The following is a 16085-nucleotide window of genomic DNA, read 5'->3' on the forward strand; positions in this document are numbered from 1 at the left end:
CTACAATGTTGTTGCCCAGAAGTTCCATTGGGAGTTGAAGGATTGCAACTTCAATTGGTTGATGGCGATAGCCTTTTCAAATTGATAGTTCGTTTTTAATAATGAAACCACCTCTGACAGGTTCGGGGCATCGGGTGTTCTCCATTTACGTAGGACTACCGTCCTGGCCGCCAGAAGAACATGGGTCACCCAAGGTCTATACATGACGGGGATTTTATCTATACCTAGATGTAATAAAGCCATAGCTGGGGACGGTGAGGTCAGGCAGCCCGTGTGAGAAGATATGTAAGAGAACACTTGGTTCCAAAAACTGCGTAGGGAGGGGCACGACCATAGTATGTGAAGCAGAGTGCCCACCTAGGAGCACTCCCTCCAGCATAGTTGGGAATATTTTGGGGAGAAGCCTGCCAGTCGAAAGGGGGTGTAGTACCACCGATTCGTTATCTTGAGAGCCGTTTCCCAGTGGGTGGCACAGTGTGAATATTTGTGAATCGCCTGGAGAGCTGCCTTCCACTCAGTAATAGAGAAGGTCGCATTCAGGTCCCTGTCCCATCTGAACATGTGTGTGGTCTTGTCAAACGTCACATTGTCCAGCAATATATTGTAGTAGGTTGACAGTCTAGGGGAATGTCCCGATGTGTCTGTGAGTGCGTCCCATAATTTCCCGTCCACGGTTATTTTGCATAATGGGTGAGATAGTAGGAAGTGCGTTACCCTGAGCACTTGGTAAAAGGAGTTGTGTGGGAGTGCATACTTGCGAATGAGGTCGGGAGTTGAGAGCAAAGTGCCGTTATCATAGAAGGAGTTAAGTGACCTAAGGCCCCAACTAGTCAGTAAGCGTGTGGGGAGATCAGGTATATGCAATCGGAGAATAAAAATCGGTAATAAGGTTTCGGACAGAATGTCTCTTCCATTGAGCGAGACTGGAGAGCGACGCCACACCCTCAGCGAAGCTTGCATAGTAGGAGGCAGTAAGCGTAGGTCCCAAGCCTTCCATTTATCACTCAAAAGTAGCGCTTTGAGGTCCGAAATGGGTGCAATGTCTCTCTCCAGGTCCACCCAAATCGGGTGTTCGGCAGAGTTTAGCCAATGTCGTAGCTGAGCCAAAACAGTGGCCCAATAGTACGTCGGTATGTCTGGAATCGATGCCCCCCCAAATTGTTTCTTCCGAACTAGAGTCGCGAAAGCACAGCGTGAGTGCTTGCCCTCCCACACGTAGGTCGTCAAGGTCCTAGATAGTTTGAGGAGGTGCGTCATAGGAAAATGGATAGGGAGAGCTCTGAACAAATACAGCAGTTGTGGCAAGATAAAAATTTTATACGCCGCCACCCTGCCGCTCCATGAGAACCACAGGGGGCGCATGCGAGATATGTCGGCATTGATCTTTGCCTGTATTCTGGACATATTTGTTGAGAGCAATTTGGCAGGGTTTGCTGGGAGATCTATACCCAAGTAGTGTATTTTATCCGAGGACCATGGAATGGGAATATTACTCGCGAGGGATATCTGGGAGGCGGAGGAGACCCCCATGTTGAGGACCGTGGACTTGGATGCGTTTAATTTGTTGTACGATACCTTACTGTATGCCTGAAGTGTATCGTAAGCCGCTGGGAGGGACGTGTGCGGTTGGGTAAGCATTAAGATAATATCGTCCGCAAAAAGGTTTATCTTATGATGATAGGAAGGGAGGGAGAAGCCCATTATACAGGGGTTGGATCGAATGGTCTCCGCCAAGGGCTCAATGACCAAGTTAAAAATCGACGGAGAGAGAGGACATCCTTGACGGGTACCATTCGATATATGGAACTGTTTGGACAGAGTGCCAGCAGTGTATACCCGAGCCGTTGGGGAAGAGTACAGCGCTGTAATAGCTGACAGTATTGGGCCCCGAAAGCCAAATTTCAACAACGTGGCTCGCATGTACCCCCAGTGGACCCTATCAAATGCCTTTTCGGCGTCCAAAGTGAGTAGCACCGACGGGGTTTTGGATGTATGAGCTAGATGCATGATTCCTAGGACCCTTCTAGTCGCGTCCGACGTCTGTCTACCAGCCGTGAATCCCATCTGGTCTTTATGTATAAGGGACGGCAATATAGCTTGCAAGCGTTTGGCGAGTATACGGGCGTATATTTTGGCATCGGAATTAAGCAAGGATATGGGGCGAAAGTTAGCAGGGGTGTTGGGTTCTTTCCCTGGTTTGGGTAGCGTGACAATGTGGGCCCCTAGTATGTCAGGTGGGAGTGAAGACACCTCCATGGCCTTGTTAAACACTGCAACTAAAGTGGGGCTCGTGAGGTGGGACGTGAGCTGGAAGAATTCATTTGAGAATCCATCCGGCCCTGGTGATTTACCAATCCTAAGCATCCTGAGGAGTGTGCCTTGCATTCCTTGGATGTGGTCCGGGCGGTCAGGGTGTACCGGTTGTCCACTGAACCCTTCAGAAAGTCGGATTCTCTTTTTTGTCCTTCCTGAGGGACCTCGGAAGGGTATGGCTGCATCTGCGGCAACCATTTCTAGATGGATCAGACAGACGATTGTACAGGCCTATTCGACTAGGGAACGGGTACCACCCTTCCATGTCAAGGCGCACTCTACTAGAGCGGTGAGTGCGTCCTGTGCCTTCCGGCATCAGGCTTCGGTGGCCCAGGTGTGCAAGGCGGCGACTTGGTCGTCTGTGCACGCCTTTTCCAAACTTGAGGTTCTGGCATCTGCGGATGCTTCCTTTGGCCGCAAAGTTCTGTGTGCGGCAGTGCCTTAAGGGGGCCCTGGTTTTTTACAGGTCCCTCGCTGTTGGGGTTGTTTCCCCATTGTTTATTTGCCTTCCTGGGTTGTTTTCTCCAGTTGAGCTTTTCTGTTACCCAGAGGATTTACCTTCCTGTTCAGATAAGGTTACTTTCTCTGACCTGGGTGCTGCGTTGCCTTTGTGACGGTTGCGCTTTCCACCCCTCGTGTCTACACTGCTTTGGGACATCCCATTGGTGAAGACTGTATGAGTGGGCGGCGACTGTCAGAGGACGTAAGAGAAAACAGAATTTTTGTAAAATCTTACTGTAAAATTCCTTTCTCTGAGTCCTCTGACAGTCGCCGCCCCCGCCCCTCTTTTGGGGTTCATGGACTTCTACTGCTTGCTACCAAACTGAATTGGGAATGAGGCTAGCCGGGGGTATTGGACCAGTGGGACAGCCCCCTGTAGGTGTGTCTATGTAAATTTCTTTGTTTTTAACAAGTCTTATGCCTAGCTTGCTCCTATGGATAAGAGATCAATACCCATTGGTGAAGACTGTATGAGTGGGCGGCGACTGTCAGAGGACGTAAGAGAAAGGATGGTAGATTTATTTACTGTGTTCTGTGGAAAGAAGATGCTACCTTTGGCAGATACAGAGGATCTGGTTTTAGTACAATTCTATCTGGAAAGACTACCATAAATGGCTCTAATGGAGAGAGCTTGTAGGTCCCCTACTCTTCTTGCTGTTGTAATTGCTAGCAGGAAGGCCAATTTCACAGACAACAATTTAAGGGAGATTTCCTATAAAGCTTCAAAGGGATCCTTAGATAACGCCTCTAAGACCCTGGTCAGGTCCCAAGGGGGGAACCTGTCTTTTATAATAGGGGTAACACTTTGTCTAGCCAACAAAAATCTTTTGATTAACGGTTCTTTTGCCAGACTGATGTCCAAAAATACCGAAAGTGCCGCTATTTGTACCCTAAGGGTGTTAGTTGCCACACCCTTATCTACCCCATCCTGTAAGAACTCTAGGATCGTGGGAAGAGAGGTTGAGGCAAAGTCCTTTTGCCTACGCCAGGTACAAAATCTTTTCCAAACTTTTGTATAAATCGTTTTTCGTAACAGGCTTTCTGCTCAGCAAGAGAGTGTCCACTACTCTCTCTGAGCAGCCTTTTAAAATTAGGAGTTGGCGCTCAGTAACCAAGCCGTCAACTGGAAGAAACCCAGGTCCGGACACAACACTGGTCCTTGAGACAGCAGGTCTGATGAAACTGGAAGGTGCCATGGGCAAGCTATTGACATGGCGTTCAATATGGCAAACCAAGGCCTTTTTGGCCACCATGGGGCAATTAAGATTAATTGCAGGTTCTGAGACTGACTTAATTTATGCAGGACCCTGGGAATTAACATCAAGGGGGGGGGGGGGGGAGTTATAGGCTAGATTGAACTGCCAAGGTTGGGCCAGTGCATCCAATCCTGTCATCCCTCTGGTCTGCGTTAGGGAGAAGAAATTCTTTACCTTCTTGTTCTGAGCGGAGGCAAACAGGTCTATCTCTGGGTTCCAAAACCTTTATACTATTAACTGGAGGATTTTGGGATTTAGTTCCCATTCTCCTTAATTTATAAAGGTGACGGCTGAGGAAGTCTGCTTAGGAGTTGCTCTTTCCCTTGATATGAATGGCCACGAGGGAAACTATCCTCTCTTCGGCCCAACCCAGGATCTCTTTGGTCAGGGATAAGAGGGGACTTGACCGGTTTCCTCCTTGTCGATTCAAATAGACCACCGTTGTGGTATTGTCCGACAGAATCAGAACTTCTCTGTTTAAATGAGCTCTTGGAAAGATTTTGAAGCCTCCCCCCCTGCCTTCAACTCCCTGAAGTTGGATGAGGCCTGTGCTGTTCCTTTGTCCCACAGCCCTTGTGCCTGAGCTCCCTCCAAGTGAGCTCCCCAACCCTTCGTGCTGGCATCTGTGGTAATCTTTATGGGATTCCACTGTCCCCAGGGTCTGCCTTCTCCCAGATTGTTTGGGTTTGTCCACCATTCCAAAGATGACTGCACCTGAGGAGCGAGATTGACGTGTAGGGACTCCCATCTTTCGGTCCCGGGAGGACAGATCGAAAAAGAGAAGTTCTCTTGCGTGGAGCTGAGCCCACACAATCGATGGGATGCTGGCTGACATTAGTCCCAAGACTCTTAGAATGTCTCTCCTGGAACAGGAGGGAGCTCCCTTGAGCGTCAGGACTGAGAAGACTATTTCTTCCCTCTTTTCTTCAGGTAGAAAATGTCTCTGAGCCCTCGAGTCTACCTGGAACCCCAGAAAGGTCTGTATTTGGGTAGGTTTCAGGGATGACTTTTCCAGGTTGATGAGCCATCCTAACTTTTGTAGGGAGTCTATAACCTGTTAGGTATCCACGTTTACTTGAGCTGCTGATTTGCCGAAAATCAGAAGGTCGTCTTAAGTAGGGAATCAGGGCTATCCCTTGAAGGTGTAGGTGGGCCACTGCCTCTGCCAGGATCTTTGTAAAGATTCTTGGACTGGCTGCTAGTCCAAAAGGCAGTGCTCTGAACTGCCAGTGAGTAGTCCCTTCTTTTCTGGTGAATGGGGACATGCAGATATGCATCTCTGAGGTCCAGTGTGGTCATGAAAACGTTTTTCAGTAGATTTTTTCGCACTGAATAAATGGTTTCCACTGAAAACTTTTTGTAAGGTAGAAACTTGTTGAGGTTTTTCAAGTTTATTATTAGGCAATATTTTCCTGATTGTTTTGGGACCACGAACACATGGGAGTAGAAACCCTGGAAGAGTTTATCTTCTGGGACCGGGATTATCACCAACTGTTCTGCCAGTTCCTGAATCCCTTGCAGTAGGGCTTCTCTTATCTGAACCTTTTTGGGGACATGAGTAAGGGTTACTGTTATAGGAGGTATCGAGGCAAATTGTAGGCAGTACCCTTCCTGTATGAGGGAGTAAATATATTTCTTCTCATTGGGGCAGAAATTGACTTAGTCTGCCCCTTACCTTGACTTTGGCGTCACTTGTTATCCCTTGAGCCAGAGGAGGAAGGAAAGAGCAAACCGTTTCTTTTTTTCCTTTCCTGAAACTCTTTTGGCAGGCTCTCTTTTGTGCCTATGCTGGCTTTGTTCCTGGGGGCCACGGAAAAAAACAAAAACAAAAAAAGGCAACCTCTTTTTTGGATTTTGCCGGAAACTTCTTCCCTTTCTCCGAGGACCTGGTCAGAACTTCATCCAGGCCGGAGCCAAATAGTAGGGACCCTTCAAAAGGCAAACCACAAAGTTTTGTCTTTATGCTTCCTGTAACAACAAAGGAGAGGTCTGACCTTTTAGTCACCTGCGCCAATGGTGCATCTAGTTTTGGACTCTATACATTTTTCTATTTCTTCTTCTTTAAAGGGAAATCTCCTTTTCCAGGATCCTGGTCTGTTCAACCTATTTTCTGGCCGTTGCCATTGTTGAAGGATTAATCCCTTTAGGGATTGGTGGATAGGTATAGCTCTGGAAGGAATCTTCCCTAGTCCTTTATAGAGTCTATCCTGGGCTGAGGTTTCTTTTTGCAGATTGGGTATCTCTTCAGAGGCATACACTGCCTGAAGGAGTCCCTGCATGTTCTCTAAACCAAAAAGATTCCTGGTTGGTTCTGCCTCACCCGGTTCCTCTGAGTCCCTGTCTCCCTCACCTTCAGAACTGGTTTGGGAGTCTGAGCGGTTTTCCTCTGCTGACACTCTACCTATGCGCTGAGCTGAAGGGAGATTTTGAGATGAGGGTAGAAGACCTGAGGGTGCTGCCCTAGATAGACAGCTTTCCTGTGAAGAGGTACCCTCCACTACAGGAGGTTCCCTGGGCTCTGAGGTGGGTGGAGTTCCCAATGAAGAGCGTACTGACTGAATTGTAGCCAGCATTTCCTCTGGAACCGTTTTTAAAAAATCCTTCATAAAGGTTGAGGATTCTTTTCCTGCTAATTTGTAAATACATTTGTAGCAGAAGGGCTTGGTGTGGGAACTAGGTAACCTATCAGCACAATTACCACACTTCTTAGAGAAGACCGGAAACAACATCAAATATGTATCACTCTTCCTAAGTACATGTATCAAGCCCCTAGAAAGGACACTTAGTAAGTCCGCCTAAGGTCAGGGAGAAGGGATTTTTTACCAGGCATTTCTATGTCATTAATCAGCAGACTTATAAAGAAAAGCACCATCAAGGATACATTGCAACACTTACCCGGTTCCGACCTGGGTTTTGCTGCCGCCTGGCCCAGCCCTTCCTCCTTCCCTGGAGGGTGAGTCGTGGAGGGCTTCATCTCCCTTGCAGCTGTCCGGGCACCTGTAGCCTGGGAGTCTGCTTTGCTGCTTGCTAGCGGTTCCGGCGTCTCCTCCACCTTCCTCTTCCGCATCGTGTGGCAGCGTCTGACGTCACCGGAAGTTCCAGTCTGAGAACGAGGCTTGAGACGCCCGTCCGGCGGGTTTTTCAAAAAAGATTCCTGTGGAGGAGAGCTGCTGGCGCCGGGGCGAAAACCTAGAGGGACACACCGTGTGACCGACAGTTTGCTATCCTGGGGCGACCTGTGAGAAGCCTGGGGAGGCGGCAGGTAGAGCTCAGCCTCACGGCAGTTTGCTGAACCTGGCTCACAGGGGGACCATCTGACTTCCAAAGTCTGCAGGTCAGTGAAAACAACAAATGTTTAGTAGGAAGAAACACAATCTAAACTGAGGGGCAGAGGGAAGGGTGGGGCCTTTTAACAAACTGTAATTGATTGTGTTTACGGTAGGAGGAGCCTATCATCTCTCATGTTGGGGCCGTCCTGGAAGGCGAGGAGAGAAAATGTTAAGATTCACATGTTAAGAGATTTGTGTCGAATTTTGTGTTTTTTTGGGCAAAATTTTACATGTGTGAAAATATCGGCCGATACCGATAGGCGAAATATCTGCATCGGCACCGAAAAAACAATATTGGTTGATCACTATTAAAAAGGGCCTCAAACCTCTTATCTATACCATCTAAAAAACATAACCTAATCCACCAGGACCATCCATGTCTTGTTTAGGAAGAAAGCAGCCCCTCCCACAAAGCCTCTGTAATATAGCAAGCATTATAGAGATCACACGGAACAGAGCTTGGAAGGGACCTGTGTTCTGTACAGTATGCCAAGAAACTGATTCTACAGGCAAATAAGAAATCCTATTCTGCTCATTGTACAATTGTACAGTACAGGGTACAAGACTTTAATCTTAACCACCGGATGTCCAAGAGCAGTCCAACTCAGAGGTGGGGAACACAGCACTAACAAGCCCACTTAGCAACGGGACAAGAAGTGTTGAAAATATTTAAGAGTGCAACTGTAAGCACCTTGCTTTGGAAAGTGCTATAAGAGAGAAGGACTGATAAGAATAGCAGCGGACAGAAAATCGAACAGGGCATGCAACAGAGACAATGAAGAGAACTCTTCCGTGGATGTCCAGTAGCAGGACAGAAAAGAAGAACAATTGTCTGGTTATGATGAAGGGGAAAAAAAAAAAAAAAACACCTTAGGTAGAAGAGAGGCTTTTGCCTCTAATGAGGAACAAGCGAAGGTTTCTTACAAGTCTCCTACCTTGGAACTTGTCATGCAAAAGTGACAGCAACAAAGGAAGCTGAGGAAGGAACCATTTACCAAGCTAAACACTAATCCAAAATTAAAGGGACACTGAGCCCTCAGAGGTACCAGAGCTTCCACTGAAAGGAAAGGGATCATGGATGCTGGAGACAATATAGAGCAGCTTTTAGCTGAACCTAGATTGACGTCTTAAAACTGGGACAGAGATCCTAAATATTGAGTAATGACCATGACTACAGAGAAAATTTGCCTTCCAAGTCTCGTACAAGAATGGTGGGCAAGGCTGGAAGAGAATTTGTCACTGGGTCAAAAGCAGATTCACTACCCTGTAATATGCAAGACACAACATTTCTTCCTGATGGTTGATGCAAATAACCGCAAAGGCAAAGATCAAGTATAGGTCCAATGCCTCCATGGTTATAACCCCAGGGAAAGGAAACTCAGCCAGAGTAGAATGGTCTGCTAATCCAATGGAGCCAGAGACTGAAATCTCCATCTGTGGCTTCAAGACACAAGGCCGCGATTCCACTGATCAAAAAAAGCCTGGGATCAGTTGTAGAATGAGCCTTTCAAGAGACTTTTGAAGGCTCTGTACCTCTGACAGACTCCAGGTTCTAAGGGTTATTCCCCTAGACCAAAACCCTCATCCCAGGTACAACTCATCTGAAGGGTTACTGTACACTTCTGCATTAGCCTTAGCTGAAAAAAAGCTGTGGGTAGGAACAGAGACGGACTCTGGATGACAGTGATAGCTAGGTTCACAAATTACACAATTAAAGCTAGCCAACATGCCCAGAGGCCTCCCACAACAGAGTGGGTAAGCGAGACCATACCAACAGAGTATGACCATTGTAAGCCATCCTACAACAGGCTGCAGATAAGTCAGCATAAGCAGGGGTGGTTCATAGACCGACTGCAAAGCAGTGGCATTAACGGCCTGCACAACTAGATCAAAGGCCAGCATAAAACAGTATGCAAGTAATACAGTATTCGTAAGGTTATCTGATGCACCAGCTGCACGGCAGTAGCGGTAAACAACCATTTGAGGTCAGCTAGGGCCACTACACAAAAACAGTAAATAAGAGTGAAAGGACCTGCAAGGGTATTGTGCTTGCCAACTGCAGAGCGGGATGAGTTAAAGTCCTACGTGCCTGAAGTGCCCCAGACCGCAATACAAAACTGCATTAAGTGTAACTGCCAATTGCAGAAGGGGTACAATGCCATTCGTGTCTAGGTCCCTACAGGCCGCTGTGCAAACAGTATACAGTGAAACATTATCAATCAGGATTATCACAGACCACTGCGGTGCAGGATTGGTTCAAAAATCTGTCTAACTAGGTCACCTTAAGTCATAGAATGGTTGTATCTATCGCCTGGGGATGTTCAGGACTCGCATGTTGCAGGCAGTGGGTCACGTAGGGACCAAAGAGAAATACACATGACCAAAAATGGCACAGCACTAGTGGGAAGAGGAGGGGGCAGAAATAATGCCGCTTGTGGAGGTAGCACAAGGGTACGCACAACACGTTGGAGAAGTACTGACACACAAGTGAACGCGTGTGACAGCTCTCGGTCGGTGTGTTTGCAACACATATTTAAAGCTTTTTAAAGTGTTTTTTTAAAAACACTATATTTATACTTTTTTGCTTGAAGTTCGGTTTTGCATGTATATTTTACCCGTTTGGGAATAAAACTTTAAAAAGGTTAATACACCATCTGGAGCTTCATTTTTTATATACATCTTGGCTTGACGAGGGGAGAGGAGACGGAGGGGGACCTCATCACTTCCCCTGCCTAGAAGCAAGCTAAAGAGATCGTTTCTAGCCTGGAGGGCTATACAAGTCTGATAGGTCTTGGTGCTATAAGGCACACATGACCCACAACGTTTGGTGAGTGATTGAATCTTACCTTTGTCATTTGGATTCACCATTGCGCTGAGCACCTGCACTTTATTTAAGAAGTTTTGCACAGAAGAATCACAATTTATATAACATTTTTTTGCATATGTTTTTTCTACACATTTATTGGAACTTTCACTGAAAATTTTCTTCACTGAGGATTCTTGTCTAGATTTATTGGACAATTTTGAGTTTAAATATTATATATATTATTGTTTATTTGGAATATTGATTTAAGACCCCGTTCACACTGGGGCGCCGCTACTTCCCGGGGCGACCTGTGAAGTCACAGCGCGCTGCTCGCACCGCGACCTCGAATCGGCCGGCACAGACTTCAGATCATTGAAGTCAATGCAGGTCGCCCCCAAAGAAGCTCCGGACCCTTTTTCTAAGTCGGAGCGACTTGTGTCGCTCCTATTAGAACGGGTCCACAGCTTCTCTATGGAAGGCGACCTACGGCGACCTGTCAGGCGACCAGGTCACCTAACAGGTCGCCCCAGTGTGAACGGGCTCTAAAACCTTGTATTTATATATCTATTTATATATTTAGAGCAAGCGCTATAGGTAGCCTTTTAGACTACTTACTTACACATGATTTTTTACTATAGCAGCTGCTAAATAACAATTTTATACTATATTCACACTATATAATTTTATTCACTGAAGTAATATTGTTATATTTATTTAAGGTCTTTTATTTCACGATTTTAGTGCAAGCGCTGTAGGTAGCCTAATTTTAGACTACTCACTCATATCCGTTTTTTTACTATAGCAGCTGCTAATAATATTCACAATTTAATATTTATACTTATTTTCACATCATTCACGGAAGTAACACCATATTAATTATTTATTTATCGGCGCGGGGCATATACACTAGTATATTCCTTATACATATTTAAAGCGTCTCAGCACAGAGGACACTCCAAAGTGTACAAGGGACAAACCCTTAGTCATCAATGGTGGTTTGGGTGTGTGAATAAGTCACTTCAAACAGTAGCCCCTTTGGGCATCCTGAACTGGCTTTGCCCTTCCAGTGGACATACCCCCAAAGGGGTCTTAAGGGACAGGTATCCACCGCTGGCAGGCCATGGCACTGGACTTGAGCACGCTGCGGCTAACCTAAAAAAATGTGTAGGTGCAGGATCCAGTACCCTAAGCCCTATACAGTCTGCCTTGCATTTTCATCCAGATTGGGGGTAGGTCGTCTACAGCTCAACCAAGGTGAAAACTAACTCAGAAAGCCGCAGATGTTCATCATCCAAGGTTAATTTTTTGTCAGTGTTCAATCACCTGAAGGTGGCAGAATATAACTCATGGTTAAGACCAAAGTCCTGTATTTTAAAAAACAACTTTTCCTTTAAATTACTTTACTAAAAAGGAAACCGCTTTAAATGAAGCCAAGCCTTGTGGACATTTGTGCGCTGATATACTGAGCTTTCTTGTAACTTGAAAACTTCTTGTAACTTTTAAATCCAAGTACACAAATTTAGCATATTGCAGCTCACTAGTCCTTAGATGTGGTGGCTGCATTAGCTTTATTTTCCACTCTTAATTGTGACACCTTTTTTTGTTGTGACAGGCTGAACATGGAGCAGAAAGCTATACAGTGACCACCACTGCCCGACTATGGATTCCACTCTGATAAACGTCTGAAAGCTTGAACTAAAAGCTGGATGTCTTAACAGCACAGCAGCATTCTGAGAGGAGTGGCAGCATTGCCATCCTGTCAGGTTCTATACTGCAATGCTGTTCAACACTGAATGCTATCTGATCATAGGGAATAGATGAGATGACTTCATAATGAACTTCTATCTTCACTGCCTGATCATATGCTGGGGGAGGTTCTGGTATGGCTCAACTGTGGCATGCTATTTATTTTCCGGAAGTGAACTATTCTGTCAGGCTGGAGTGTGCCAATTACAAGGTGAACAAAACTGCAAATAGTTTAAGAGTTCAAATAGAAGCATTTCAACTATATTTAACCATTTGATTAGGTTTTAACTTTAAATGTTTGCTCTAAAATTAAAATTATGGCAAAATTAGGATGATCTAAATACCAGTTGCATTTACGGAAAGAGATGCAGCAACAAACATTCTTTGATGAGATTCCTCTGGAGCATCATTGACCAATACAGAGTTGATACTTTCTTTCTCAATCCAAACAGATCTGAAAGATTTAAAAACAAAACCTATACATTTGCCTTCTTATATTGAGTCACTACTCCCATTACCCAATCCCCCTCCCCCCTCCCCTCATTCCTCACCTCTACCCCTTCTCTACCCTTATCCTTCTCATTCCATGGGAGAGGTTGGTGCTGGGAACCAACCTCTCCCCTCTATCACCTACAGCTAACTTCTGCATAATTCAATTATATCGTTCAAGTAACTGAATTTATCTCCGAATCTGCAACTCTATTCTGCTTTTCACTTAGCAACTTGATGAAACAAAAAAATACTCCCTCACCCGCACCTATTCTGTTTTGTTATACATACTCATACAAACATTTTCTAAATTCTGTTATTTGGAAATTAAATTCTGTTATATGCTTTCCTGTTTTTCTTCACTTACACCTTGAACACCGAGAATGTTGATCGGATTGTTCAAATGTTTGTATGATTTATTACCATACTCTTTGTATCAATAAATCGTTTTGGAAAAAAAACAAAAAAAACAAAATGTCATTGCTGATAATTCCCAAAAAAACAAACAGAACATGTCATGTATAGCAAACTAACTACAGATGTAAAACAGGATCTAAGGATGTAAACCATCAGCTCAAAGTGTCTCTTTCTCAAACACAAACTCTAAAACATACTGGAACACAATTACATAATGAAATGGATATTTTACTTATCTCGACATCCTGTACAATATACTGTATATATCGGAGTATAACACATACTTTTTCCTCCTAAAAATGGAGGGCAAAACACCAGTGCGTGTTATACGCCGATATAGTAAAAAAAAAAAAGAAAAAAAAGTCCAGGCAGTGATGAGAGGCAGAGGGGGGCGGGCCGGGCCGAGCAGAAGGCAGGACGAGCGGTTGCTGTCAAAGGAAGTCCTGCCTCCTATGACAGCACAGTGGCGCAATGCCGGGACGCGGGACGTGTAACGTCTATCATAGGCGCCAGGACTTCAGATGACAGCGGCCGCTCGTCCTCGCTTCTCCTCGGTCCGGCCCCCTCTGCCTCTCAGCGCTGCCTGGCCTTTTTTTTTTTTAAATATATTGCCACTCTGTGCAATGGCGCTGGCGAGGTTGCTGTTGCCTGATGCTTTGCCCTGTTTTGGTGGACACTGCGCTGGCAAGAATGCATTAATGGACACGGCACTGGGGAGGCTGCATTGGTGGACACTACGCTGGTGAGGCTGCATTGGTGGACACTGTGCTGGTGAGGCTTCAGTGGAGGAAACTGTGCTGGCGAGGCTGCATTTATGAACACTGCGCTGATGAGGCTGCATTTATGAATACTGCGATGATGAGGCTGCATTTATGAATACTGCGATGATGAGGCTGCATTTATGAATACTGCGATGATGAGGATGCATTCACGGGCACTGGTAAGACTGCATTTGATTAAAAAAAAACAGTTCTGTGTTCAATGCTGTTTATTTCAAATTTAAGCTTTTTTCCTAAAATTTTCCTCCTAAATTTGAGGTGCGTGTTATACGCCGATAAATACGGTAATCAAACTTGAGAAGAGTTAAAGTGATACTAAAGTCTTTTTTTTTTTTCATAAAAAATAATAAACATCATACTTACTGGGTAGTGATCTTGCACAGAGCAGCCCAGATCCTCCTCTTCTTGGGTCCCTCTTTGGCGCTCCTGGCCCCTCCCTCCTGACGAGTACACCCTTCAGCATGCAGTTTGCTATGGGGGCACCCGAGCGGCGCCACAGTGTCGTGTTTACATTCAGACACAGAGCTGCGGTTAGGCCCTACCTCTCTCTCCTCATTGGCTTACTGACTGACAGCAGCGGAAGCGAATAGCGCTCAGCCAATGAGGAGGGAGAGTCCTGGGCCGCCAAGACTCTAATGCAACAATCTCTGGATAGAGATGGGCTCAGGTAAGTATTAGGGGGGCTGCTGCACACAGAATGCATTAAGATAAAACACCTTCTGCCTTTACACCCACTTTAAAATGATACTGACAATTTCCACAAAAATAGGATGTCTGAGAAGACTTTGATATTTTCAGCAGAAACCACTTGCTGCAGACTGATCCAGGAATGTCACAGTAGAAGACCTACAGCAGGCATGTCCAACCTGCAGCCCAGAGCCCCAGGCAATGAGGCCCACTGCCCCCTGACAATTTTATTTTTTTTTGATGGGGAAGAAGGAAGTTGGGTCGGGGGCATGGCTACAGCGGCTTCCAACTAACTGTAGGCAGAGGCTGCCTCCGAAGGGATCATCCTCTAGTTGTGTTAAATTAGTGCTGGGGGGGGGGGGGGGCAGCGCGGGAAGGGCGCGGCGGCGTTTTATTACTTATATACCTTAACTATAGTATATATTTTATATGCGGCCCAAAAAAATTTCTCTACACTCAATGTGGCCCAGAGAAGCCAAAAGTTTGGACACCCATGACCTACAGCATTCTCCCCATCATCCCATGCTCAAGATGCGCCCACTTTGCTTCCTTTAACATATCCAAGTATAAACATAATCCTTGCCAATTCTCCCTTTCCTACAATATTCCCTTCTGGGTATATAACTGGCTCAACCAATACAGAAATAAGAATGACTGAAAGGTAACTGCTAGAAACCAATGTTCAAACTGCCCAACTTCTTTACATGTAGGTAGGTTGACTTTTTCAACAGTCATACACAGACTGGGCTCCATCTATGGATGTAGCTTGCATTGAGCAATTATGCATTAGCATGCAAAAAAAAGAAAGTGGCATTCTGAAGAAGTGTATATATTTCTATTAGGTTTAAAAGATTGGTAAATGACAGGACCCACATTTTATTAGGTAACCCCTGTAAAATACCAAAAAAGTCTACATGACCTACTACTGTCATTTTTCTACAGCATATACTGAAATCGTCGAGCTGCTCTGATAGCGGGAGTATGAGAACTGACCGCTTTCAGATTATGTTTCACAGCAAGTCACCACTGACCTCTGAAACTCACTTCTCCCTAAACACTGCAAAGTTTAAATTTGCCCCTTCTCTGTTGTGAACATTACAATGAATTCACTGCAGATAGCCAACCAGGATATAGCCAACCAGTACACCTGCCAAGTGTAAGCTGGAAAAAAAGCAGGCAAAGAGTACAACACAAATCACTGGCACTAGCTAAATCATAGTAATTGCTTGAAAATGCATTATCACAACTGTAGGAAAGACGCAAACAATGCACAGACCACATTTATAAAAATAACTGCTAAAGTATCTTACATGCCAAATAAGTGGAAGAAAAAAAAAAAAAAAAAAAAAAAAAAACAAGGCCATCTTTAATAAGTGTACATTTTTGCTGTATTTATTTACCTGAACTTGGAAACTTTTATCATGCTGTGAAAAAGTATTTTATAGGGATGGTATGGTCCATAAAGAATTGCCTAGACACAAATAAATGTAGATTAAGATTATGCAGGGGAAAAAAAAAAACATTTATCAAATCGACTAGCTAGGAACAGGGGATAAATAAAAACCAGTGTTCTACACTTTGGGAAAAGAAAAATGTTGACTTACCTCTAAATTACATACCAAGGAGTACAACTCAGGGCACAGGCAGAGTATTCATACACCATGGGTTATAGCTGTGTGCCTTTAGGTGATTGGACATTGGCAAAGCTTTAGAAGACAAACTCACCCTGGGAACCATCGTTTTAACCCTACCCTAATCCGGG

General features: G+C 45.1%; 1 protein-coding gene across 1 annotated transcript in view; it reads right to left on the minus strand.

Annotated features, from left to right (window-relative positions):
* TDRD9 (tudor domain containing 9) overlaps positions 1-16085 on the minus strand; it is a 789496-nt gene that overhangs the window by 93780 nt on the left and 679631 nt on the right. The window contains exons 28-29 of the mRNA XM_082275596.1: positions 15724-15794; positions 12296-12405 (exon numbers count right to left, since the gene is read on the minus strand). Of these exons, the coding sequence (XP_082131722.1) occupies positions 12296-12405; positions 15724-15794 (181 nt within the window). The remainder of the gene's footprint in view (positions 1-12295; positions 12406-15723; positions 15795-16085) is intronic.

This window comes from Pelophylax lessonae (genome assembly GCF_965119305.1).
Source record: "Pelophylax lessonae genome assembly, chromosome: 13".
Lineage (NCBI taxonomy): Eukaryota > Metazoa > Chordata > Amphibia > Anura > Ranidae > Pelophylax > Pelophylax lessonae.